The sequence below is a fragment of the Nicotiana tomentosiformis genome, chromosome 8 (genome assembly GCF_000390325.3).
Source record: "Nicotiana tomentosiformis chromosome 8, ASM39032v3, whole genome shotgun sequence".
NCBI lineage: Eukaryota > Viridiplantae > Streptophyta > Magnoliopsida > Solanales > Solanaceae > Nicotiana > Nicotiana tomentosiformis.
Genome location: NC_090819.1, coordinates 113,473,560 through 113,498,841, shown reverse-complemented (window position 1 = coordinate 113,498,841; position 25,282 = coordinate 113,473,560). Strand labels below are relative to the sequence as shown.

General features: G+C 39.2%; 2 protein-coding genes across 3 annotated transcripts; both read left to right on the top strand.

Moving 5' to 3' along the window:
* The first annotated feature begins 7,784 nt into the window (after positions 1 to 7,784).
* Positions 7,785 to 14,627, top strand: LOC104087755 (tobamovirus multiplication protein 2A). 2 transcript variants are annotated; one of them, XM_009592316.4, is made up of 7 exons: positions 7,785 to 7,941; positions 8,319 to 8,637; positions 12,093 to 12,192; positions 12,644 to 12,724; positions 12,803 to 12,907; positions 13,531 to 13,746; positions 14,260 to 14,627. In XM_009592316.4, the coding sequence occupies exons 2-7, from the start codon at positions 8,396 to 8,398 to the stop codon at positions 14,365 to 14,367; spliced, it is 852 nt and encodes a 283-aa protein (XP_009590611.1). In that variant the 5' UTR covers positions 7,785 to 7,941; positions 8,319 to 8,395; the 3' UTR covers positions 14,368 to 14,627. The 2 variants fall into 2 exon arrangements, with proteins under 2 accessions (XP_009590611.1, XP_009590612.1); XM_009592317.4 differs by having other exon boundaries at positions 7,791 to 7,941; positions 8,373 to 8,637.
* A 933-nt stretch (positions 14,628 to 15,560) lies between these two features.
* Positions 15,561 to 18,269, top strand: LOC104087757 (uncharacterized). Its single transcript, XM_033653853.2, has 3 exons — positions 15,561 to 15,847; positions 17,119 to 17,307; positions 17,431 to 18,269. Exons 1-2 carry the CDS (start codon positions 15,585 to 15,587, stop codon positions 17,240 to 17,242), a joined length of 387 nt encoding a protein of 128 aa, XP_033509744.1. The 5' UTR covers positions 15,561 to 15,584; the 3' UTR covers positions 17,243 to 17,307; positions 17,431 to 18,269.
* The last annotated feature ends 7,013 nt before the right edge of the window (positions 18,270 to 25,282 follow it).

Sequence of the window (25,282 nt, the reverse complement as noted above, 5' to 3'; positions counted from 1 at the left end):
GAGTTCCTTTTCAACTTCGGGTACGAGGGTTGGCGTGAAATCTGCCATGAAGTCCGCTAAAATTTGAGACTTGATGTCCGTACGGGGTTGATATTCGATGTCGTACCCACTGAGTTCGACGACCCATTTGGCCAATCGGCTCGACAGTTCGGGCTTGTGCAAAATATTATGAAGTGGGTAAGTGGTTAACACGCATACTAAGTGACATTGAAAGTACGGTCTTAACTTTCTAGAGGTGCTTATCAGTGCAAGTGCCAATTTTTCTAAGTGTGGATATCTAGTTTTTTTTTCTCCTAAGGATCGACTTACATAATAAACGGAAAAGTGCGTACCTTGCTCTTCTCGAACTAGAACACCACTTACCGTGATTTCAGATACTGCCAAGTACAAGTAAAGTTTCTCATCTACCTTTGGAGTGTGAAGCAGTGGTAGGCTCGATAGGTATCGCTTCAACTCTTCCAATGCCTGTTGGCATTCCGGGGTCCAGGCGAAATCGTTCTTCTTTTTGAGTAAAGAGAAAAATCTGTGGCTTCGATCTGATGACCTCGAAATGAATCGGCCTAAGGCAGCTATCCGTCCAGTTAGCCTATGTACAACTTTTACACTATCCATGACAGCGATGTCTTCGATGGCCTTGATTTTATCGGGGTTGATCTCGATCCCCCGATTCGATACCATAAAGCCAAGGAACTTGCCCAAACCAACCCTGGAAGCAGATTTCTCGGGGTTGAGATTCATGTTGTATTTCCTTAAAATCTTGAATGTTTCCTGCAAATAAGCCAAATGGTCCTCTGCGCGCAGGGACTTGACTAGCATGTCGTTAATATAAACCTCCATTGATTTACCTATTTGTTCTTCGAACATTTTATTTACTAGGCGTTGGTAAGTAGCTCGTGCATTTTTTAGCCCGAAGGGCATTACATATAACAATATATTCCATACTTGGTGATAAATGAAGTCTTTTCTTGGTCTTTCGGGTTCATTTGGATTTGATTGTACTCGAAATAGGCATCGAGAAAAGTAAGGATCTCGTGGCGGGACGTGGCATCGATCATGCGATTGATGTTAGGCAGTGGAAAAAAATCTTTGGGGCACTCCTTGTTTAAATCCTTATAATCTACACACATTCTAAGTTTATCCCATTTTTAGGGACTACAACTGCATTGGCTAACCATTTGGGATATTTCACCTCCCGAATGGATCCTAGTTTGAGAAGTTTAGTTACCTCGTCCTTTATGAATGTGTGCTTTACTTCGGACTGGGGTCTTCTCTTTTGCTTCACCGGTTTGAATCTAGGGTCCGGGCTTAGCCGATATGTCGTTATCTCTGGTGGAATCCCTGTCATGTCTAAGTGGGACCGAGCAAAACAATCTATGTTATCAACAAGAAATTGAATAAGTTTTTTCTTGAGTTCGAGGGTTAATCCCATTCCCAGGTATACCTTTCGCTCGGGCAGGTACTCGATCAATATAACATATTCCAGCTCTTCTACCGTTGATGATTTGGTCGCGTTAGTATCTTCGGGAATAACAAAAGTTCGAGGGGTCAGAAAATCCTCCTCTTCTTCTTCTATCACCCGCTTCCCCAATTCGATCGAGGATGGTGGTTGTGATTGCTATTTGACTTTCTATTTATATTTGATGCTCAACCTTTCTGAGGTTGATATTGTCGATATCGGTGTTACCTCATCGATGCAAACATTTCCTTTGCAGCATACTGCTCCTCGTATACTGTTTTTACACCATCTGATGTCGGAAATTTTATAATTTGGTGGAGAATCGAAGGGACTGCTCTCATATTGTGGATCCAAGGCCTTCCGAGTAGGGCATTGTACCTTATGTCGCCCTCGATCACGTGGAACTTAGTATCTTGAATGGTTTCAGCCACGTTCACCGGTAGAATAATCTCCCCTTTAGTTGTTTCACTGGCCATATTGAAGCCGTTTAGGACCCGAGCTGCGGGCACAATTTTATTTTGTAGGCCGAGCTGCTCCACGACCCTCGATCGTATGATATTTGCCGAGCTACCTGGATCCACTAAAACACGCTTAACTTGAACTTTATTTAATAAGATAGAAATTACCAGAGCGTCGTTGTGGGGCTGAGAAATGCCTTATGCTTCTTCGTCGTTGAATGATAAAGTGCTTTCGGGCACATAATCTCGGGTTCATTTTTCCCTAGTGATTGATACCTTAGTGTGTTTGAATATGGGTCCCTGTGGAATGTCGACCCCACCGATGATCATATGAATGACATGCTGGGGTTCCTCCTGTTCATTTTTCCTATTGGTGTCTCTTTCTCTGAAATGATTCTTGGCTCGATCGCTGAGGAACTCTCGAAGGTGACCCTCATTGAATAGACGGGCTACCTCCCCCCTTAATTGCCTGCAATTGTCACGCCCCAAAATCTCACCTGTCGTGATGGCGCCTATCTCGATACTAGGCAAGCCGACAACATCAATAACCCACAATTTCTTTTAAATACTGAAAACATAATAATTAAGTTTAAGAGTAAATCCCACAAACATTAGAAATAAACACACACACCCAAAACCTAGTGTCACTGAGTACATGACCATTTATACATTATAAGTCTGGGAAAACTCTGGTCTATAATACAATAACAAAAGGATAGGGAAGGAGAGACAAGGATTGCAAAACATGGAAGCTACCTCTGAATCTCCAGGAAATCAACTGTGCAAAACAATCAACACCCACTGTATCCGGGATCACCTGGATCTGCACACGAAGTGCAGGGTATAGTATGAGTACAACCAACTCAGTAAGTAATAATAATAAATAAAGAACTGAAAGTAGTGACGAGCTTCTCAGGTAAGTCCAAATACAATACTTTCCAATATAAAAGAGTAGGCATGCACTTAGTTCAACATTTAATATTTCACTGAAATTTCATATCAAGGTTGACCGAAACAGAAAATAATGTTTTTTTTCCTGAAATTTCCAAAATAGTAATATATGACAGCTGAAATGCAGCAATTATAAAGTCAATGCATCCTCTTAGAATAACAGTCACTCAGTCCTCCCAATCACTCCAACCTCACAGTCACTCTTTCCTCACAATCACTCTTTCCTTACAGTCACTCATTCCTCACAGTCACTCATTACTCGGCACTCGCCACTCGCACTCAGTAGGTACCTGTGCTCACTAGGGGTGTGTACAGACTCCGGAGGGGCTCCTTCATCCCAAGTGCTATATCAAGCCAATCATGGCATAAATCAACAAAACATGCTGTGACGTGCAACCCGATCCCATAAATATCCTCATAATTAGGCACTCGGCCTCACTCAGTCATCAATCTCTTTAGTCTCTCGTGCTCTCAGAAATCATGATAAGCAGCCCAACAACAATGATATGATGCATCAATAAATAGCAACAGAGACTGAGATATGATATGAAATGAATGAACATGACTGAGTGTGAAATTGCAATTTGAGCATATAATTCAACCACAAAAATGACCCCAGTGGGTACCAACAATAACAACATATGCCTAAGCATGATTTTTAATACGAGTCTCAGCTCAATTTTTTCTAACACGTAGAGGATGTACGGATATCAACAGATTTTTTAACTATACAGTCCCATGGAATTTGACCAAGTCACAATTCCTACGGTGCACGCCCACACGCCCGTCACCTAGCATATGTGTCACCTCATAACCAATCACATAACACATAATTCGGGGTTTCATACCTTCATGACCAAATTTAGAACTGTTACTTACCTCAAACTGTGTAATTCTTTATTCCATTATGCCCTTGCCACGAGAATTTGACTCTGAAAGCCTCATATCTAGCAACAATTAATTCGATTCAGTCAATACCAATTATTGTAATTAATTACATAAGGAAATACTAATTTTTCAATAAAATCCGTAATTAACTCAAAAATTGCTCGTGGGGGCCATGCCTTGGAACCCGACAAAAGTTATAAAGTATGAACGCTCATCCAACCACGAGTCCAACCGTACAAAATTCACCAAATTCTGATATCAACTCGACTCTCAAATCTTTAATTAAAGTCTATAAATATTTCTACTATTTTTAATCCAATCTTTACCCATTTGAACTTAACAATCTTTCCACAACCTTATTGGTATGTATACATAATACTCTTACACCCAATAATCATACTATTATTCACCCATCTTTACTTCAAACCCGGAATTGAAGAATTAGGGAAAGAAATTCTTACCTCTTTGAAGCCCTAGCAAGATCCTTGTGAAATCTTCAAACCTTGAACAAGAATTGATGGATAAATGACTAAGTCTTCGCTTTCTCTCTCTAAAATGCTCTCACCTCTCTCTAAAATGTCAGATTTTGGCTAAAAAATGAGCTTTAAGGGCTATAAATCGAAGTTGGGTCGGGTTAAAATTTAAAAAGAATGGAAGCTCCGACGCAGTTATGCGATCGCATAACAGGTATGCGCTCCGCATACCGGCCGCATAATTTGGCCTCCAAAGCTGGGCGTTACTGACCCGGTCTGCGGTCATTATGCGGCCCGCATACTTGTGCTGCGGTCGCATAATGCACCGCAAAACAAGTCTGCGGTCGCATAGTGCACCGCAGATTTTTTTCAAATCTTGCCCCTCTCCTGATCCACTTTGCGACCATTATGCGGTCCACAGAGTGATTCTGCGACCGCATAGTGGTTGCAGAAATGACCCTTTTTCCGACAAAATTTTCCTTTACACATCGGTGCATTGTTCAACCCAAAAATGCCGAGCCGCGGCGAGCCTTGCTCACCGCGAGAAAGTTTTATAATCTTTTTACTAATTGATCTACCTCGGCACCACCAAACCTTAATTTTCTTAGCAAAAATTCTCCGGGGTCGTTACACATAAGTCAACATCCAGTCAACCTTTTCAACTTAAATTCGAAACCTTGGAACTAAGTGCTCCAAATTATTTCAAAACCTTACCAGACCCAAACCAATTACCACGACAAGCCAAATAACAACTGTAATTCACAATTTGACCAGTAAATAGGGGAACGAGATTGCAATAGTCAAAACAACCCGCCGGGTCGTTACAACAATCCTCAGTTTTGTGACCATACGTGCCATGATACTTGCATATCAAATTTGGGTTTCTTTGAGAAGGATCAATTTGTATGGGTCTGGGCCACCTAGTATCTTTGATCCTTCTGATTGCCGATACAATGCGTGATGCATCAATACTAAAATTATATTTCGATAACCGAGGTGCTTCTGTGGGATCGACGTACTTGTCAAAACCACTCTTGCTCATAAGTCCCAGAGAATTCTGTCCTCGATCACTTCTCCGATCGTTCCGGGCGGAATTGTGTCCTGAACCATTGTCCTTATTGTTCCTTCGATCTGCAGTATATGGTTGATATCAGTCTCTATTCTACCTTGGCTCCCTGTCGACGTCCCTCTGGTTTTTAACTGCCGACCTGTTTGGATGTGCTGAACTGGAAGGGGCTCCCAATTGATCGTCCTCGACCCTGATCTTCGATTGGTATAGATTGTGCACATCTGCCCAAGTTACAGCTGGATATTCGATTAAATTGTGTTTCAACTGATGTGATGCTATCGAACTCCACTCGTTTAATACTTGGGTGAAAGTTTGAACAGACTAATCATCTGTGACCGGTGGCAACTCCATGCGTTTCATTTGAAATCAAGACACGAACTTCCCAACATTTCATTATCCCTTTGTCTTATCTTGAAAAGGTCCGATTTCCTCGTTGCGACCTTTATGGCCATGGCGTGTGCCTTTACGAAAGAATTTTCTAACATGGCAAATGAGTCGATAGAATTTGGTGGCAGGTTGTGATACCAAATCATTGCTCCCTTCGAAAGGGTCTCTCTGAATTTTTTCAACAGCACATATTCAATTTCATCATCCTCTAAATCCTTATCCTTGATGGCGCATGTATATGAAGTAACATGCTCGTTGGGATCGGTAGTACCATTATATTTGGGTATGTCTGGCATACGGAAATTCTTTGGAATAGGCTTCAGAGCCGCACTTGGAGGAAAGGGCTTTTGTAAAAACTTCTTTGAGTCCATCCCTTTCAAGATTGGCGGTGCCCCCGGTATCTGATCAACTCGAGAGTTGTATGTCTTCACTTTTTTTTATCATTGGCTTCGATTCTCTTCTCCCCGATTCAATTTTTTTGGTAAGATTCTCGAGCATTTTAATTATCGCAGGATCAGTCCCCGATTTGTTACCATTTGGCCTCTCCTGTACTAGCTCGGTACGGCGAGTAATTTCCGGCTCGACCCTATTCGGAGCTTTGTGTTGATTTTGTAACTGAGCAATATCAGCTTGCTGAGCCAGAAACATCTCAAATATTACTTGGAGACTGACTCCCTCTTCTCCTCTGCCCTGTGTTCCTTGGCCACTAGATCTGCCTTCTCTGCGTACACTCCCATCGAGATCTGCGCCTAGCTCCGCATTTAGAGCAACGTGCGAACTGACATCGACGAGGTTGGCAACCGAAGCTCCCCCGTGATTAGCCTGTGGCACTTTGATTTCTGGAGCAATCACATTTTCGTTTCCACCATAGAATCCGAGGCCATTGTCACCGTGGGTGGATGCGTTTTGTGAGTTTGACATGTTTTAACCTGAAAGCAAAGATACTTGACATGAACAAGCGTAAAATAGTGTGTTTCACCAGAATCACTACTGTAAAATCACTATTATCCTTAGCCCCACGGTAGGTGCCAAACTGTTTACCCTAACATTCGAGTAAAAGTTAAACTTATTTAGTGGTTTCAAGGATACATGATTTAATCCAATACTAATTGATAAACAAGGAATTAAATAAATAGTAAAATAAATCAAACCAGTGTTCTGACAGTGCTTTCGACTTCAATTCGATATGGTCTCGAGGTTGGGTAACAAAAATAATAAAGAATAGAAAATAACCAGTGATGAGCAGTAATTGATAGTAAGTGAAATAGAGAAAGCAATATATGTGTATATGTTTATCAATGAATCGTTCTCCCCTACAAATGAATGGGGTCTCTCTTTATATAGCAGAGGAATCCTAAATAAGGTACAATTCTAATAACAGAAATAAATCCCATGATTGGTGTCAATAACCGCTTGATTCGATTTCCGCCGAGATTTTCGGTCGGTTGCTAATATCTCGCCATTCTGTTATTATACCTTACTCGAAGTCGGTCATGCTCGGTCTCGATCTTCAGCGAGCACTTCGATTTTCATGCTCCATACTCTGCCATTAAGCTCGAGCCTGGTCTATTACGAGCTTACTCTCGAGGCAACTCCTCGTGCCTATAAAATCGGACATGCCCGATTTCGACCGTATACAATCATATAAATTAGAAGAAAAGGGAAATATCATCAATAATCTAATTTTAATAATCTAAAAATAAAAAATAATTTATGTATACATTTGATTGTTAATAATTTTAAATACCAAAAAGAATGAAGATATTAGATATGAATTTTAATATCCATAAGAAATCCATCTCCAACCACCACAAAAAAGACGAAGAAGAAGAAAAGAGCAAATAAAAAAACAAAAGTATTATTTTCAATGATTTTTTTTTGTGTGATGCCCTTTAATTATATTAAAATTTAAAAATATTTAAATTTATAATACAAAATAAATTATAAATATTCATGTGTCTATATATATCTCAATAGAAATATAATATATAAAATTTAAATACAAATTATTTTTAAATATAGATTGACATTATTCTTTTTGTAAGGAAATTCTATCACATAAATAGAAATAGAATGAGTTTGTACTTCGCAAAAATAAGAGTGCCCATATCGTAAACCATTTTAGCGATAACGGAAAGGTACCAGACAGACAGCTAACCTTTTGGCCAATTTGTTTTTCCTTTTTCTCTTCAACTCTCTCTTTCTCTTACAACCTTCCAGTCTTCCCATCTCAAATCTTGCCGCTATTCTGCTTTTCTTGTAAGTATTTTTCAACCCATTTTTCCCCTTTTCTGTTTTTGTATAAGTTCAATTGATAATCCCAAATCTTGGTGAATTGTAATTATATCTCAAATTTCTTGCTCCAAGACTTTAAATTTCTTGTGATTTTTTACCCCTTTAATTGTTTTCCCATAACAGATCCATCCATAATCAAAATTATCATATTCCTTTTGGTGTGATGCATCTATATAAAGCTGCTTTATTCTTTTTAATCAAATGGGTATTTATTGGATATGATTATGTACATATGTATTGGTGTTAGACAATCTATATTTTGTGAAAAAGTTTGGATTTTTATGTGTCTTGGATAATTCTGAAGTATTGACGAGTGGGTTTGTGCATGTTGGTATTTTTAGGGAATTTGATGAATTAGCTGAAATTTTAAAAGGAGCTGTTTGCTTTATTTCAAGGGTTTGTGAAGGAAGTGTAGAGAATGGCGTGTAAAGGGTTTTGGGAGTGCTTGTTGAAGCTCTTGAACTTCTTGTTGACCCTTGTTGGTTTGGCAATGGTGGGGTATGGTATTTACCTCTTTGTTGAGTACAAAAATCATTCGTCCTCTGGGGATGATTACCCGGTTGCACCTACAAGTAGTGCTGAAGTGATTGAGCTCGGTCGTCCAATGTTGATGGCTGTATCTGTGGCTGAAAACATCTTTGATAAACTTCCAAAAGCTTGGTATGAATACCCTTTTCCCCATAATGCTTATTTTGATTGTTTCGTGCCAAGCCTTGAAGCTGAATTCGAGATGATTGCGATGGTGTGATACTGGAAGCTGTATTTGCTAGTTAGTAATGTCGCATATGCTAGTTCTTCATTGTTTTTTAGAGGGATGTCACACTTAAAAAAGATAAGGGCAGAATTTTTTAAAGAGTTAAAAGGTATAGTCTGTTGCTTCTCTGATTAGGGAAATTGAGAAGATAGTATCTTCCGCATAGGAGATGATTGTTCATTTAGACAGAATAAACGTGAACTGGATTTGGGAAACATTGCTTGATTTTTTCCTAAGGATTTACTTGCGTCTAATGATCTCTCTATCTTTTTCACTTTGTTCCGTGAGAAGTACCAAAATAGATGATCTCAAGTTCTCAATACTAGGTTTATTTCTTCCACTCTTTGTACATCAAAGGGATTTGTTCTGCTCGTTGGACTAGAAGTACTCGGTACTTCCTTGTCTTTCTTCGTGGAAAGTACAACAAAAGTGCGATTCACAAACCTTGCACTTCAACTTACAGCAGGTACTCGTGTGACTAACTCCTTTTTCCGTGGTCGTGCCAGCTCCAACCGTCATCTTGTTTAGTGCTTCCATGACCAACCCCCTCCCTTCCTCATTTTTAGCCATCATCTAGCCACCATTTCCATAGAGTAATGATCCCTTCTGCATTTTCCTTACCAGGGATTGTGTATTTCACCCATCTCTCTTTTGGTGTCAGTCCTAACTACGTTAATCATGGTCTGAATCTCACCAAACCCACCTGCACTATCTTAACCCCCCGATTTGATGATAGCCCTTTTCTACCTGATATAAAGTGTAAACAGATTTTCTCTGCTTCTATGCTTCTCGTGTTCATGTCGTCAACATCTCGTGCTCAACATCTCTAACATATAAGGTGATTGATTTGGGGTATTCCAGGACATGGATTAACTGCAAACTTCATGCATCTCCATTGTCAGTTTTGACTGTGTATGAAAGGCTTTATATCCATCCCTTGATAGACTTCAAACTCTACTCTTCATGTCAGGAATACCCGTCATCCGGAATGTATGACTTCAGTTTTAGTTTCATCCTCATTTTTCCTTCCTTTCAGTTTTCAGGGGTGCTGTTGGGTCGGGGGGGGGGGGGGGAGTGCTGGAAATTTTTTATTCTTTCTCTGTGTAGAATGTAAAGTACATTCCATGGAAGTGATTGAGACACTTTCCGAAGGAAGTGGGATGCCTCTATTGTACTGTATTTAAGGAGTTTGTATAAAACCAAACTACGTTCAAGAAAACATGAATTGAATTGTCAATCTATGTACTGTAATTTTCTTTTGGAGATTATGAAGTTTATTTTACTAAAAAATTATGATTTTTAGCGATGAGGAAAATCACCTCCAACTTCACAAGTCGTAATTTAGAACTTCTAGGAAGCAAGTGAAACAAATTTTAATTTTAATTTTATTCAATAGAGTTTTTGGTAGGGACTTCTTACTTAAAACAGGTCATGACCCTTTGAGGATTATGATGGCCAGAAATGTTTCTTTCATCTAGGGTATGGATTACTCCGCGGTGCTGTAATCCTTTTGTATTACATGTTTGCTGCATTGACAACAAATAGTGTCTGCCTGTGGAACTGATATGTAATTCTTTTTTATGGCATAATATATTGGGGCCCCACCTGAACTTAACACTTTTTATTCAGTGCACACCTGAACTATTTTGGTCTTAATTACCCCCTTGAACTTGGCGGTTTGATAACATTTGCCCCCTTGAATGTTGACATGACAAAGAGAATGGATATACTCTCTTTTAGGCGTGTGAGAGTGGTGAGAAATAAAAAAATCAGCTTCCAAGTGGGGTATTTTTCAACTGTTAGTTGCCACATAATCATATACTATGATTTGTTTGTTCTAACTATGTATATTTTTCTTACCTTTACTTAATATACCACACATATTTGACCTCAATTTGCAATTTTTTATTTCTTTTTTGGTGAAATGGCTACTTGTTTTTATCGTGTATTTCTTCTTTTTCTCCAAATATGTAAAAAAATATTTGACTAAAATCAATTATTTTTAGTCAGAGAAAGCGTTAATGGGTTTCAAGTATGCATTTCATTTTATTTCTTCTTTAGATGCAAGATATTTATTCTAACTGTTTAATTTTATTCTGCGCCAACTATACAAATTTTTTACCGAGAGCTCCATTATTTTTAACTAGACTAGATAAAGAAGTTTTAGCTAAAATATCGGAGCTCAAACTATTAAATTTTCTTTTATTTCTTATTAGATGCAATGACTTTATCCCAACTATGTACTTTTTAATTTCCCCACGAAATTTATAAAAGAAATTGCTAGAACTCGATATTTTTAGTCAAATACAATTTTTTAGCTTAAATAATGGATTTTAACTGTGTCTTTTTGTATTTCATCTTTAGATGCGATGACGATTTGTTTCAGCTAGTATTTCTTCTTTTTGAAAGGGCCGAATATGTAAAAAGAAAAAATTTGGATGAATATCCAAACATGTCTTTTACAAAATTTGGCTGGGAAAAAAGATTTAAATTTTTAAATTTATTTAAAAGGGAAAAATATATATTTTATTATGAAAATTCCACGTGGACAAAATATATCCACGTAGCAGCGAGTACATCACACCTCCTTGGGCTGAGGTCGGAGGGGGAGGGGGAGGGGGCGAAGTCTAGCAAGCTGACAAGTTGAAGGGGTAATTAAGACCAAAACTAGTTTAAATGTGCACGGGATAAAAAGTGCCAAGTTCATGAGGGTCCCGATATATTATGCTTTCTTTTATTTTAGCATTTTGCTAAAAAGTAACTTGCCTTGTATTTTTGCAGAAAGTATATGCAACGATTGAACTAATTTGGGTGTTCCGTAGGAGTAGAAGGGAAAGAAATTTTGAAATGTAATGAAAAAAATTAACTATATATGGTCTTCACCTCTTTGTTCGTGTCAATATTAAATGATAAACAGAGACAAGCCTTTTCGTCATAATATGTCGTTAGTTTTGAGTGGGTTTGAATTCTCAGAACCTATCTACATGATTTATAGAAAATAAATAATGAAAAGACCATTCTTCCTTCTATTGCTAATCGATGACTTTTTTCTTGGGATAAAGTTTTGCTAGGGATTACTAATATGTGCAGAGGTTGAATTATTGTGTCACCTGTTTGTTTGCGTCCATATTATGTTACAAATAGAGATAAGAGCCTTTTGTCATAATATATCTTTAGCTTTGAGTGGGTTTGAATTCTCAGAACTTGCCTACATGATTTATCAAAGTATGAAATGACAAGATCATTCTTCCTTCATTGCTAATGCTGACCTTTCTTTGAGATAAAGTTTTGCTAATGTTCAGTTGATTTGATTTTGTATATGTTCTGTGGAAAACTAATTGATCTATTTGTTATGTTGCAGGTTCATATACTTATTCATTGGTATTGGAGCAGTTCTTGTTGTTGTATCTTGCTGTGGTTGCATTGGAGCGGCAACAAGGAACGGATGCTGCCTGAGTTGTGTATCCTTATTATTTGTTTAGTCTTCATGATCACTTATATGTGAAAAGCCTAAATTCTTTTGATGAAATATATTCTTTCATCAAATATTTAGAAATGCTAGAAGTTATGTTGTTGGGCAGACTTATGATTTGGATCAATAGGAGCATTTTCAGTCAGATTTTTGAAATCTTCCTTTTATAGCTTTTTCTTTTGAACTTACTTGGATGAGTTCTGGATCATTTTAGGCTTAATCCTAACTTCGTCACATGTCAGAGGAGATGGATTAGACGACATGTCTATTAATTGCTTTTTCAGTTTATCGTTATCCTCTTGCCCGTGTTGCAGTACTCCCCCAACCCCTCATGTCCGACAGGAGTTGTTGATTTTTAGGATATCGGAGTTACTAGAGTGTTCTTCTGATTTCTCTTCTCAGGCTTCTATGAAGCATGTTTGGCACCTTAACTATGACAGTACTCTGTGCTGCTTTTCTTGTTGATCTTGGTAGAGCTTGGTGCTGCTGGTTTTATATTCTTTGACAAAAGCTGGAGAGAGGTAAGAGTTTTTCTAGTTCATGATTTCACTTTCACACTATACATTTGTTGTCATAAAAGTGATGAAAGTCTCTGTCAGGAAATTCCAAGTGACAAAACGGGCAACTTTGATACAATCTATGAATTTCTGGAGGACCACTGGAAGATTATCAAGTGGGTTGCCCTTGGGGCTGTTATTTTGGAGGTGAGGTTAAGGACAATATATATGGTTTGTTGTTTCCAAGAAAAAAGAGGGGAAAAAAGAACAGAACTCTCTGTTGGATCATACCTTGTTGGATTATGAGTGAAATACAGGAGTTTATGTGAAACTGCTATCAATGTTGTTTGCGCTCTGCACCATGTTCTTTCACATTCAATTCCGTTATGTTGTCTATCTATGATCCTTTGAATTTTTTACTAGCTATTGACCCTATTCAGATGCCTATCTCCACAGCTTGAGTGGTTATGTTGCTAAATATGCTCATGCATTCACTGAATTTGTCTGCAAAATGCATTAAATGTAATCTATTCATCCCTGTGGGTGCAATATATGTCCCCTACCAGTTATATCTGCTGTGGCCTTTTAGTGTGCATTAGAGATGTTGGCATGGCCCTAGTGAAAGTCATTGCTTACTGCTGGCTTGACCATATTCAGTATAGATTTGCGGATATAGCAGAGGATATTTGACCTGGATGTTTGTTTTGTCCTTTCCTCCCAGTATAACAACTAAGTGTCAATCCCGAACTAGTTGGGATTAGTTACGCCAATCTCAATAATGTCTCTATCTCCCAGTATTTCTCAATTTTGGCTGTTGACATGAGTTGCAGGCTCTTATATTCTTATTGGCCCTCGTTGTAAGGGCAGCGAATAGACCAGCAGACTATGATAGTGATGATGAGTACATAGGTGGTCCCAGACAACAAATCCGTCAGCCACTGATCAACAATAGGCCACCGAATCCTGCAACTGGTGTCCCTGTTGCTGGTACCCTTGATAATCGTCCGAGTAGAAATGATGCATGGAGTACACGCATGAGGGAAAAGGTCTGCTTTCTGTTAATTTGCTTTTCTTGCATGTTAATGTGGATGATGATGTTTTTAACCGTCTTGGTTGACTGCTCAACGCTTGTTATTACCAACTACACAATCTTTTATAGTTACTTTGCACTCATGAGGATTTTTATAATCGGTGCTTGTTTGTGGTGCACTATTATTTTGACCTTTCTGGAACTTTGCGGAGATGCATTTTCTTTTCTTTTGAAAAAATATCCGATCACAGCAAGACCTTTTGTTTTGCATCAGCCAGGGCTTAGTCAGATAATGAGATGATTTTTACTTTGAATTTCCTTCCTAGTTTCAAAAAAGCTTCCTTGTGACAGCATATGGGATTATTGTTTCAGTTGGCTTGTGGCAGTAGATTCATATGGTTTTTATCTTGTTTATGTACTAGCAAGTAGCAAGTGCACTTATAATATTTGGGTCTCTTGTGAAACCTCTTTCCTTTTGATAGTACTGCTATTTAGTTTCTGACTTGATTCTTGAATGGTTGTAATGCAGTATGGGCTCGATACATCGGAGTTCACTTACAACCCATCGGACTCAAACAGATATCCGCAAACTGCCGTACAGCCACAAGAGGAAAGGAAGGGTTGTGCCATAATGTAATGATGGGCTTATGGAGGACTCATGATTGTGTTTGTTTGTGTAATTTAGTCTGGTGTGAGGTATTTGTGTCTTTTGTAAGCATTTTCTCTTTGTGGAGTCTATGTACAAAACACAGTTTTCAGGATCTTCACTTGTCTTAACAGCACATTTTGAAGGCTAATATCTCTTCAGTTTATTAAACATGATTAATGACAGTGTTTGGTTCTTGTCAGAATCATGTAAAAGAAGATGAAATTGAACTTCAGGGAAGTAGTTTTCTATATCTGGGGTATTCTCATGTTCTTAATAGTACTAAAACAACGTATTCGAATGCCCTCGGTTGGTTGTACCAATGTATTCTAGTTTACGTTTGAATTTCCTCCACGATTCTACGGCTTTTTAGTTGATTAGGTAAAAGCTATTGGGTTCACGTAAACTCATATTTCTAACTATATATCTTTTGTCCCTGATAGAAAGACTAATCTTAAATTGATCCTTGCTCAAAGTAGTGGAGAGAGAAAGGTGTCCGTCAAGAATACAATTTAAGATTTTAAAATAGAACAATAAGAGGATTAAGAATTTTAACTTGATATATAGTTCTTACCTATCAAGCTCCTATTGTAGTTAATCACTTCTTTTCTCCATCGTGATTCATGACCCGCTAAAGTTATTCCAAAGAAGTAATCTTACCATCTTTAATTAAAGACCTCTAACTCTTCTTTTTTTCTCTTTTTGATAAAGGATTCCAATTCTTGTCTATTTCTTCAAAACATTATACCAAAGATAGAAGGAAAGATATATAGGGACAAGTCTAGTAGAAATTATAAAAAGCAGAAAAAGCCACAGATATATATATAGAATATATGTACTAACTAATGCAAGTGAAATTAGTCGTAAGAAACACTTGTTTGCTCCTTTAATTTTGTTGCTTTCTACTTCAAGAATCTCTACAACAGCATATAGACTTGTTCTTGTTTGATTGGAGTCTTTGGAGAGACATAACTTAAAGTGATGAACCGTTGCTTTTATCATTATTACAAAAACTGTAGTAAATGACACTTTATTCTTTTCTTGTTATAAGGAGCCTAGCTAGGAATATTCATACCTCCAAACAACTATATTTAAAAGAAACCAACATTATTTTAGTACAGAAAACCTAGCTAAACCACTAGAAACAGAAAAAATACAACTCTATATATAGTAGAAATGAAAATTAGGAAAGTACTATATATCTTAATATGGCAGTTATAAGCACAGAACACATATTTTTCTCAAAAGCTTACATGCTTCCATCAGATAATGATATAGAAGAGTGTCTTGCATTGGTGAGAGAAAAAAGTTTCATATCACTAAACCAACGTTGTGACACAGTTCTTCACTTTCTGGCCATAAAAGGAAATGTTGCTGCTTTTAGAGCACTTATTAAAGAAGGTCTTCTTAGTATAGAAGCACTTAGAAAGAAGAATGTCAAAGGATGTACAGCATTGCACGAAGCCGCGAGGTATTATTAAAATGTGTGACCATCGCATCTATTTAATTTTTTTTTTTAAAAAGATGGTAAAATTTTATTTATTCAATTATTTGTTAACACGATCTTTTATGTATGAGCTGATTCTTTTTGGCCGTAAGACTTAAACTCACGATTCTCTATGTGCTCTGACATTATATATATTTTTTACGGCTTACGGTAAAGGGCCAAATATACCTCTCTATTTTCGAAAATGGTCTAAGAATACCCCTCGTTATACTATTGAGTTATCTATACCCCTGCAGTCATACTTTGGGTTCAAATATACCCCTCATTTAAACGGAGGGACACGTGTCATCATCATGTTGGTCAATTCTAAATATCTCTTAATTAATTAAAAAGACTCATAATCCATACCTGAAAAATAAATTTTTTTTTTTTGTAAAAACTGGAAAAAACTCAAAAACATTTTTACAAAAAACTGAAAAAAACGAAAATATTTTTTTTTCCAGAAACTGCTTTAAAAAAACTGAAAAATATTTTCTAAAACAATATTTTTAAAAAAACTGAAAAGCAATTTTCTAAAACAATTAAAAACTGAAAAAAACTGAAATATTTTAAACTAAAAACTGAAAAAAAAAGAAAATATTTATTTTTTCAGTTTTTACAAAAACACTGCTTTAGAAATTTGCTTTTTAGTTTTGTTTTCAGTTTTTACAAATATATTATTTTAGAAAATATTTTTCAGCTTTTTTTAAAGCTGTTTTTTTGTACAAACTGAAAAACAAAATATTTTCGTTTTTTTCAGTTTTTAATAAAAAAGATTTCAGTTTTTACAAAAAAATTGCTTTAGAAAATTAATTTTCAGCTTTTTATTTTATTTTATTTTATAGTTTTTTCAAAAACATTGTTTTAGAAAATATTTTTCAGTTTTTTCTAAAGCAATTTTTTTTGTAAAAACTGAAAAAAAAAATATTTTCGTTTTTTTCAGTTTTTAGCAAAAATGCTTTTTAGTTTTTTCCAGTTTTTACCAAAAAAAAATTATTTTTCGGGTATGGATAATGAGTCTTTTTAATTAATTAGGAGATATTTAGAATTGACCAACAGGACGATGACACGTGTCCCTCCATTTAAATGAGGGGTATATTTGAACCCAAAGTATGACTGCAGGGTATAGATAACCCAATAGTATAACAAGGGTATTCTTAGACTATTTTCGAAAGTAGATGGGTATATTTGGCCCTTTCCCGTATTTTTTATAGAGAAAGTCCACTTGTAATTACTTTAATTTTAACTTTGAACAGATATGGACAGAAGGAGGTGGCAGAAATAATGCTAATGCAAGACAATGATTTAGTTCATTTAAAGGATGAAGCTGGGGAAACGCCATTATACTTTTGGAGGATTTTGGGAGGATTTTGGGAGTGATTGCTTTGCTAAGAGAAATGACGGTTGCACTGTTCTTCACGCTGCTATTGACGGTGAACATTACCGTAAGTTAGACAAGAAATATAAAATGTGTCAATCTTTTTTAAAACGGATTAAATACGAAAGAGTACTGTTATACAAATTTCATATTCTGTTTAATCAAATTAAGTAATTGTAATTATATTTAGGTTTGGCAATAAGCATATTATCCAGATATCCTGGCCTTGCGGAAGAACATGAGCAAAAGGGAATGAGTGCATTGAACTTATTAGCCACAAAGAAGTGGTCATCATTCAAGAGTTGATCGGACTACACTAATTTTAGCCGATCCGAGCCTTTCAAGTTGTCAGAGCCATACGTACTCTTTCCCTTTCAACTTGTCGAAGCTATATTCTATCGTGGTATGTTTTTCTCTATGCGTAATGTCTACTTTATAGTAATTGTGAGAGGGTTCAAATTTGCTCCTATATTATTCGAAATTGCAAGCTCCAGCTTGAAATGATTGGTATACTCCACATGTTTGAATTCTGCGAGAAAAAAAATAATAATTAAATTTACCACTCAATTTTTGATTATTGTACCATTAGATTATTGGAGCTTCGTGAGGGTTAAAAGGAAAAATCAGACATTCTCCAAATGGGACGGAAGAGAGGGTAATATTAGACGAAAAGTGTATACGGTCGAAATAGATTTCAGCCTTGGCATGTCCGGTATGATTCGAAGGGTGATGTATCGAAGTAAGATCCCGAAGGGGGGACGAACTAACCTCGAACCGGGGAGGCCGGTCCGTGTCAAGATCGATATCATAATCAAACTCAAACAAGAATCGAACCATGATGCAGGGTAGACCTATCGTGCTGATAATCCAAAGACCAACCAACACTGACCTGGAATCAATTCGAGCGCTCGAACCAAGATCACAAGTTCGAGCCGAAATCAAGCTCGAACCAAAATCGAGGATTCTAAGCGAGATCGAGCTCGCAAACAAAAGCCGTTGCAATTCCACTAGAGGGAATCTTGACAGAAATTATGAAAAAGCTGACTTATCATGGGTCTCCCACTGAATATTTATTTTGTTATGCTTGGGGCCGAATCCCTCCACTATAAAGAGCTTGGTTATCATTTCTGTAGCACAAGTTCTTCTAAGACTTACATTGTAATAAAAGTATTATATTCTTCTATAGTAAAGAATCGCTCTTTCAGTTTCTTAGATTGATTCTATTTGTCGAATCCTAAAGTTCATTATTCTTAATAACCTTATCTAGATTGCATTCTCTCCAATCTACATTTATATTTTATTTATCCTTGCATTTTGTATCAAGTTACGTCACATATCCTCGGAACTGCGTATAAATTCAACTCTATCCATTTATAGTAACTGTGAGAGGGAATTTGCTCCTAGATTATTTGAAATTGCAAGCTCCAGCTTGAAATGATTGGTAGACTCCACATGTTTGAATTCTGCGAGAAAAAAAAAACAAAATTAAATTTACCACTCAATTTTTGATTATTGTACCATTAGATTATTGGAGCTTCGTGAGGGTTAAAAGGAAAAATCAGACATTCTCCAAATGGGACGGGAAAGAGGGTAATATTAGACGAAAAGTTAAACATAAGTGTTAAAGTTGCTCGATCGATATCGGATAGTACATGGAAAAATTTGACCATTTTCTGTCAAACCTTGAATGCTCCTTTGGTTTCTTTATCCTCGATCGCTGCTGCCCCAAATGACTCACTTGGAGCGTTCCCCTCGGCTCGGAGGGGTTCGAGAGGTTCTTCGATTGTAACCCCTGCCGGTTGACTCTGATGAGAGGCGTCTTCGACATCCGATAGTTCGGGGACCCTACCTGAATCTTTCTCTGGTGTATCTTCAGTTCGAGGCAGAGCCTCATAGAGCATCATCGATCCAGTCGGCGATGAGGCATCGGTGGCTCTCTTCGTTCGGACCGCCAGCGCGAACTCATTGTCTTCTTCTTCTTCTTCTTCTTCTTCTTCATCTTCATCCCTTATATGCAAAACGGATTCCACGGTCAAAGGAATGACATTCTTGTTCGGCTTATGAGCCGTCCTCTTCTTCGGTTTTGGATATTCGGGAACCGAGGCTCTCTTCCTTTTATTTTCCTTCACCGGCTTTGGGACAGAGGTCGAAACGTCCTCCTCATTGGACAAATGCCTCAAGACCGCGTCTTTACCCAAACCTGCATATGGGAAACCTTATAAAAAATATTTTGAGAAACGCCTCGTTCGGATCATCAGAGTCCGAGAAATGAGCTTATCGTGATTTTTGGCCTCCCACCGACCCTTTGACAAATCACGCCATGAGCGCTCGGCGTATGTGGAGGTCGAAACAAGAGCCCGTACCCAGCTCTTGAGATTGGGAACCGCTTCGGGCATCCAGGGAACCGCTACATCACAAAAGGAGGAGTGTCTATAAGAGAATAAATGGAAGAACAATATAGAAGCAACAACAAGATCACCCTTACATTTCATATTTCCACTCCTCGGGAAAGGGCATCTTTTCAGTCGGGATCAGGTCCGAAATCCTTACTCGAACGAACCTGCCCATCCAACCCCGGTCCCTGTCCTCGTCAATACTCGAGAACAGAGCCTTGGTAGCCCGACGCTGGAGTTTTATTAACCCTCCTCAAAAAACTCGGGGACGGTACAGCCGGATAAGATGATCGAAGGTGAATGACATCCCCTCGATTTCGCTCACAAAATATCGGATCAGGATAACGATCTGCCATAAAGAAGGATGGACCTGGCCTAGGGTTACCTGATATTATCGATAGAAGTCAATAATGACGGAATCGAGGGGACCCAAAGTGAAAGGGTAAGTATATACATTCAAAAACCCTTTCACGTAAGAAGTGATATCTTCGTCAGGGGTAGGTACTATTACTTCTTTTTCACCCCAATTGCAATCCTTCTTTAACAGATCGAGGTGCTTCTCGGTTATCGAACACATGTACCTCGATACCAGCTCACACCGACCAGGGACCGATGAACCTTTATCAACCTTACAATCTGAAGTAAGGACGCACGCCCCGGGGACACACTCCTCAGGCCGTGGTTCTGCCGGTGCCTCATCGGCGACACACTGTGAAGATGAAGCCTTCTCTTTCTGAGGAATGGTTTGCGATGTTTTCGCCATTTTTGAATTCAAAAGTAAGGAATATAAGAAAGTGGCAGAGATTTGGTAGAATTGAAGAGGGGTTTTTTCGGAAAGAAATCACAGCTTTACTGGTAAGTTGGAGAGTACGAAGAAGAACTAGGAAAATTTTGGAAGATAGAAGATGTAAAAATGGTAAAAGATAAAAGTAAGGGTTATTTATAGGTTCAAACGATGGCGGTTCAGCATCAGCAGTGGCCGACCACCGCCTGACATGCATTAAATGCCTTGAAAGACTAAACCGATGAGACAGCTACCAGATGCGTCATGGTCGAACCCGATGGAAATGACAAGATATAATCCGATCTAGCTGTTGAAAATCATATCGTTTCTCGTCATATTATTTCTGAGAAACGAGAGGACTATTTGTATACGGTCGAAATAGATTTCTGCCCTGGCATGTCCGGTATGGTTCGAAGGGTAATGTATCGAAGTAAGATCCCGAAGGGGGGACGAACTAACCTCGAACCCGGGGAGGCTGGTCCGTGTCGAGATCGATATCATAATCAAACTCGAACAAGAATCGAACCATGACGCAGGGTAGACCTATCGTGTTGATAATCCAAAGACCAACCAACACTGACCTGGAATCAATTCGATGGCTCGAACCAGGATCGGGCTCGAACCAAGATCATAAGTTCGAGCCGAAATCAAGCTCGAACCAAAATCGAGGATTCTAAGCGAGATCGAGCTCGCAGACAAAAGCCGTTGCAATCCCACTAGAGGGAATCTTGACAGAAATTATGGAAAAGCTGACTTATCATGTGTCTCCCACTGAATGTTTATTTTGTTATGCTTGGAGCCGAATCTCTCTACTATAAAAGGGCTTGGTTATCATTTCTGTAGCACAAGTTCTTCTAAGACTTACATTGTAATAAAAGTATTATATTCTTCTACAGTAAAGAATCGCTCTTCCAGTTTCTTAGATTGATTCTATTTGTCGAATCCTAAGGTTCACTGTTCTTGATAACCTTATCTAGATTGCATTCTCTCCAATCTACATTTACATTTTATTTATCCTTGCATTTTGTATCAAGTTACGCCACATATCCTCGGAACTGCATATAAATTCAACTCTATCCATTTTTCGGGCAAACAGTTTGGCGCCCACCGTGGGGCCGAGGATAACAGTGGTCATTTGATACAAATCTGAAAAAACACGCCATTGTGCTTTGCACTTATTTTCGAAAACATCTTGAATTTAGGGTCAACTACGAATAACCACCGATCGAATGGCTTCACCGGTCGATTACGAAGCCGGCCTTCAAGATAAAACCAACAACTTGGCACCCGAGGCTCGAATCGAAGTGCCCGAAATTCGAGCCGAAATACCACTGGATGTCAATTCACAAATAGCTTTGGAGGCAAACCAGCGTTCCGAACCGAAAAGAAGCATTCAGGGCGGTACTCGATCCGTAGCCCGAGACACCCAAAACCCAGGGGAAATCGGGGCCAGCTTACGTATGATCTTTGAGATGCTGCAAGCCCAACAAGTAGCGATAGCTCAGCTACAGAGCCAAACTCGCGCACAAAGCAGGCCGGTCTCTAATCCACTTTGAGAAGTCACCCCCCAGAACAGAGCCTGCCATAGTGAAATCTAACGAGCAATAATTGGGGACTACTCCCGGAATTACTAAATTGCTCGAGGAACTCACAAAACGAGTCGAAGCCAATGACAAGAGGGTAGAAATGTACAATGCCAGGGTCGACCAAATCCCGGGGGCTCCACCAATGATAAAGGGGCTTGATTCGAAAAAATTCATACAAAAGCCTTTTCCATCGAGTGCGGCACCGAAGCCAATCCCCAAAAAATTTCGTATGCCCGAAATTCCCAAATATAACGGTACGACCGATCCTAACGAACATGTCACCTCTTACACATGTGCCATAAAAGGCAACAATTTGGAAGACGATTAGATCGAATCCGTGCTGTTGAAAAAGTTCGGGGAGACCCTCTCGAAAGGAGCTATGATCTGGTACCACAATTTACCGCTGAATTCCATCGATTCTTTTGCCATGTTAGCATATTCATTCGTAAAGGCACATGGTGGTGCCATAACGGTTGCAACGAGGAAATCAGACCTCTTCAAAGTAATGCAAAGGCAGGGTGAAATGCTGAGGGAATTCGTATCCCGATTTCAAATGGAACGCATGGAATTACCCCCGGTCACAGACGACTGGGCCGTACAAGTCTTCACCCAAGGGTTGAACGAGCTAAGTTTGACAGCATCACATCGGCTGAAACAAAATTTGATCGAGTATCCAGTGGTAACTTAGGCAGATGTGCACAATCGATATCAATCGAAAATTAGGGTCGAGGATGATCAGTCGGGAGCCCCGTACGGACCCGTTCATTAGAACAGGACAGTTATTAATCAAAAGCAGATCGACAGAGAACAAAGGTCGAATAGAGACCGATATCGACCATACATCGCAGATCGGGTGAACAACGGTTCAGCAAGCAACGCAGTTTGGAACAATCGAAGGATTGACCGAGGAAAAAATTCTCAGGGGCTTATGAGTAAGAGCGGCTTTGATAAATATACCGATCCTATAGAAGCACCTCGATTATTAGAATATAACTTCAGCGTTGGTGCATCCGCTCTCGTGTCGGCCATCAGACGCATCAAAGACACTAAATGGCCTCGACCAATGTAGACCGATCCTGCCCGAAGAAATCCCAATCAAACGTGCGAATATCATGGTACCCATGGCCACAGAACGGAAGATTGCAAGCAACTAAGAGAGAAAATAGCTCGCTTATTTAACAAAGGGCACCTTCGGGAGTTTCTGAGTGATAGGGCAAAGAGCCATTTTAGAAGTAGGGATTTCAGCAAGCAAAACGAGCAAGAATAACCGCAACACATCATTCACATGATCATCGGCGGCATCGATACCCCTCGGGGACCAATGCTTAAATGCACTAAAACATCGATGGTGAGGGAAAAGCGATCTCGGACTCAAGATTACGCACCCATGGGGACTCTGTCCTTTGATGATGAAGATGCAGAGGGGTCATCCAACCTCACAACGACGCACTGGTAATATCTGTACTCGTAAATAAAACTAAAATTAAGCGTGTGTTAATCGATCTAGGGAGCTCGGCCAAAATCATCCGATTAAAGGTAGTGGAGCAGCTCGGCTTACAGGATCAGATTGTACCCGCAACTCTGGTCCTAAACGGGTTCAATATGGCATGCGAAACCACCAAAGGTGAGATAGTCCTACCAATAAACGTGGCCGGAACCATCCAGGAAATAAAGTTTCACATGATCGAAGGCGATATGAGATATAACGCCCTTTTCGGAAGGCCATGGATCCACAACATGAGAGCTGTGCCTTCGACCCTACACCAGGCCCTCAAATTTCCGACGTCGGGAGGTGTCAAAACGGTGTACGGAGAACAACCAGCCGTGAAAGAAATGTTCGCCGTCGACGAAGCTAAACCAGTGTCCTCACTTTCGCCGATAAAAGGATTGAGCCCTGAAGGAGAACGGGACACCAAATAGCAATCACAGATATCAGCTTCAACCCAGCCAGACAACCAGAAAATCGAAGAGGATGGTGATCAAAGGGTTCCTCGATCTTTCATGATTCCCGATGACTCCGACGCCACAAAATCGACGATCGAGGAGCTAAAGCAAGTCATATTAATCGAGCACCGGCCCGAGCGAAATGTATACTTGGGAACGGGGTTGGGCCCTGAACTCAGGAAGAAACTCGTTCAATTTCTTATCGATAACATCGATTGTTTTGCCTGGTCCTATTTAGATATAACAGGGATCCCGCCGGACATAACGACGCATCAGCTAAGTTTGGACCCCAGGTTCAGACCGGTGAAGCAAAAGAGAAGACCCCAGTCCGATAGAAAGCACGCATTCATAAAGGATGAGGTAACCAAGCTTCTCAAAGTAGGGTCCATTCGGGAGGTGAAATATCCCGAATGGTTAGCCAACGTAGTTGTAGTCCCTAAAAAGGGGACAAACTTAGAATGTGCATGGACTATAAGGATTTGAACAAAGCATGCCCCAAAGATTCCTTTCCGCTGCCCAATATCGATCGCATGATCGATGCCACGAGATCCTCACTTTTCTTGATGCCTATTCCGGGTATAATCAAATCCAGATGAACCTGGAGGACCAGGAAATGACTTCATTTGTCACCAAATATGGAACATATTGTTATAATGTGATGCCCTTCGGACTAAAAAACGCAGGGGCTACTTACCAAAGCCTAGTAAATAAAATATTTGAAGAACAAATAGGAAAATCAATGGAAGTTTATATTGATGACATGATAGTTAAGTCCCTGCGCGCAGAGGACCATTTAATTCATTTGCAGGAAACGTTCGAGATTTTAAGGAAATACAACATGAAGCTCAACCCCGAGAAATGTGCTTTCGGGGTCGGTTCGGGCAAGTTCCTCGGCTTCATGGTGTCACATCGGGGAATAGAGATTAACCCCGATAAAATCAAGGCCATCGAAGACATCGTCATTGTGGACAGCGCGAAGGCCGTACAAAGGCTAACGGGTCGGATTTCCGCCTTAAGCCGGTTCATCTCAAGATCATCTGATCGAAGTCATAAATTTTTCTCTCTACTAAAAAAGAAGAACGATTTTTCTTGGACCCCGGAGTGCCAACAAACATTAGAAGAACTAAAGCGATATCTATCAAGCGCACCACTGCTTCATACTCCAAAAACAGACGAGAAACTTTGTTTGTACTTGGTAGTATCAGAAGTCGCCGTAAGCGGTGTCCTATTTTGAGAAGAGCAAGGTACGCAATTCCCCATTTATTATACGAGTCGAACCTTAGGAGAGGCAAAAACTAGATATCCGTTCCTAGAAAAATTAGCACTTGCACTGAT

Excerpts from the sequence above, each read along its gene's own strand:
- LOC104087755 (XM_009592316.4), top strand. The coding sequence starts at position 8,396 with ATGGCGTGTAAAGGGTTTTGGGAGTGCTTGTTGAAGCTCTTGAACTTC. Across the intron at positions 12,725-12,802 it reads TTGACAAAAGCTGGAGAGAG|GAAATTCCAAGTGACAAAAC; the intron begins GTAAGAGTTTTT and ends AGTCTCTGTCAG. Across the intron at positions 12,908-13,530 it reads TTGGGGCTGTTATTTTGGAG|GCTCTTATATTCTTATTGGC; the intron begins GTGAGGTTAAGG and ends CATGAGTTGCAG.
- LOC104087757 (XM_033653853.2), top strand. The coding sequence starts at position 15,585 with ATGGCAGTTATAAGCACAGAACACATATTTTTCTCAAAAGCTTACATG. Across the intron at positions 15,848-17,118 it reads GCATTGCACGAAGCCGCGAG|ATATGGACAGAAGGAGGTGG; the intron begins GTATTATTAAAA and ends AACTTTGAACAG.